We start from the raw sequence: 2,002 nt of genomic DNA on the forward strand, positions 1-2,002 counted from the left end.
ACCAGGAAGCTGCCCGGTACAGACCCAGTCTGATCCGCTGGTCCACGATCAAACCTCAACGTTAGTCCCAAACAGACTGAACAGAAGAAGTGGACGAGGTCGTCGTGACGTCACCCGTGATGCTGTTCGTGCTGCATTGAAGAAGACTTGAAACTAGAGATTGAGATCATAAACTCATGTTTACAATGTTTACTGAGGTAATAAATCAAGAGAGAAGTAGAGTCATTTTCTCATAGACTTCTATACAACCAGAGGAGTCGCCCCCTGGTGGTCACTAGAGAGAATGCAGGTTTAACACATGAAGCCCCACAATAAGATCTGGTGCCACTAGAACGGCTGAGCCCCAATAAATAATCCGGTGATATGTCCTTTTATACATTTTAAAATATAAAATATACTCATACTATGGCTTGGCTGAAGATGCTACTTGTTACACAGAGATGTGCATCCGTATGTCCAGTTCATCAGCATTTTAAATTCAATATTTAGAGTTGTTACTAAACCTAAATAATCATTATTTAAAATAATAATAATAACTTTATTTATATGGCACCTTTAAACACAGAGTTTACAAAGTGCTTTGACGGACAAAGTTCCAGCTGCAGTTTAAAAACGTTTAAAAACGGAGTTACGGATTGAAGCTGTCCATCAGTGACGTCATTGCAGGTGTTTTTTTTTATGAAAGTGTTCGTTTTAACCGGGTTGTTTTTCGCTGCACAGAGAACCTGCTGGGAGCTCTGCTGCGGATCAAGGAGGTGATCCGACTGCGGGTGGAGAGCAGCGAGGAGGAGGACACGGACGAGCGAGGGATGACCCAACGCCTGGAGGACATCCTCCGAGAGTCCAGCGGTGAGCAACACAAACACGACAACTCCATATGTGATAAATATAGAAAGACCCCACAAATCATGAACACAGGGTCTGGAGCTTCATGCTAACGTGTTAGCGACATAATGTTAAGTTGTGCTTTATTCTTATTTTATCTAACAGTGAAAATAGAATCTAGAAACAGGATTTAATTAACTTAAATATGTGCCTTTTGCACTGATAACTGTTTCTGATTCAGAAACATTTTATTAAACGCGGTACGTGAAAAGGAGGGAAATATTCCACGAACAAACAAAACTTCCGAGATTATATTAATACATTTACAAGAAAAAAGTCACGAATATTCTCTGAGATTAAAGCGGTAAATTTAGAAGAAAAGAAACTCAAGAAGCTGTTTTTTTCGTCTGAATTCCCAATTCAGAGCAATGTCCCTTTGTTTCTAGATATTTGACCTACAATGACCTAATACGCAGATATGTTCCTCTAGGTTCTGGTGTCTGTTCTCTTGACATGTTCTGCCTCATTGACCTTCATCTTTTAAGGAGTCTTTCTCTTCTTTCCATCACACCGTCCCAATCTAAAGGTCCTTTAGTCGCCGGGCGGACCAAAGACTTTGTGCAGAGGATTTTGGCGGCCAGCGCGGGCGGTCCGAACCAACGCAAAGAGCCCCCCCCGCAGGGAGGCGATGAGGCAGCGGGCTAAACTCACCCGTCGTCTCCCCCCAGCCTCCTCCTCCTCTCCCCCGTCTCTTTCCACGCCTCCTCACTCCCTCCCAGCACCACCAACCAACTGACCACGCTTCTCGACGATGTACACACTCGAGTATAAGCAAAGAGGGTGGAGATGCTGGGACGAAGAAGAGGGAGGAGGAGGAGGAGGAGGAGGAGGAGGAGGAGGAGGAGGAGGAGGAGGAGGAGGAGGAGGAGGAAGGAGGAGGAAGAGGGAGGCGTAGCCTAAACAAAATGGCAGTAAATTGCCACCCTGCTCCTGGTCGTCTCCTGTTGGCCCTCCAAACCGTCTTCATCGCTCCGTCTCTGCACCACAACCACCGCCAGGCCAGATCTGCTGCTGCTGCTGACGTCTGTGTTCTGTGTTCTGTCCGTGTGTGTGTGTGTGTGTGTGTGTGTGTGTGTGTGTGTGTGTGTGTGTGTGTGTGTGTGTGTGTGTCTGTGTG

General features: G+C 46.0%; 1 protein-coding gene across 3 annotated transcripts in view; it reads left to right on the top strand.

The window, feature by feature from the left end:
- The window catches only part of LOC306696189 (uncharacterized protein), a 21,814-nt gene extending 20,125 nt beyond the window's left edge, over nt 1–1,689 (top strand). For all 3 annotated transcript variants that reach the window (XM_079159740.1, XM_079159741.1, XM_079159742.1), the window contains 2 exons: nt 721–849; nt 1,412–1,689. In XM_079159740.1, the coding sequence (XP_079015866.1) occupies nt 721–849; nt 1,412–1,530 (248 nt within the window). In that variant the 3' untranslated portion in view covers nt 1,531–1,689. The remainder of the gene's footprint in view (nt 1–720; nt 850–1,411) is intronic.
- Nucleotides 1,690–2,002: the final 313 nt, after the last annotated feature.

The sequence above is a fragment of the Pholis gunnellus genome, assembly GCF_910591455.1.
Source record: "Pholis gunnellus genome assembly, chromosome: 5".
NCBI classification, from domain to species: Eukaryota; Metazoa; Chordata; class Actinopteri; order Perciformes; family Pholidae; genus Pholis; species Pholis gunnellus.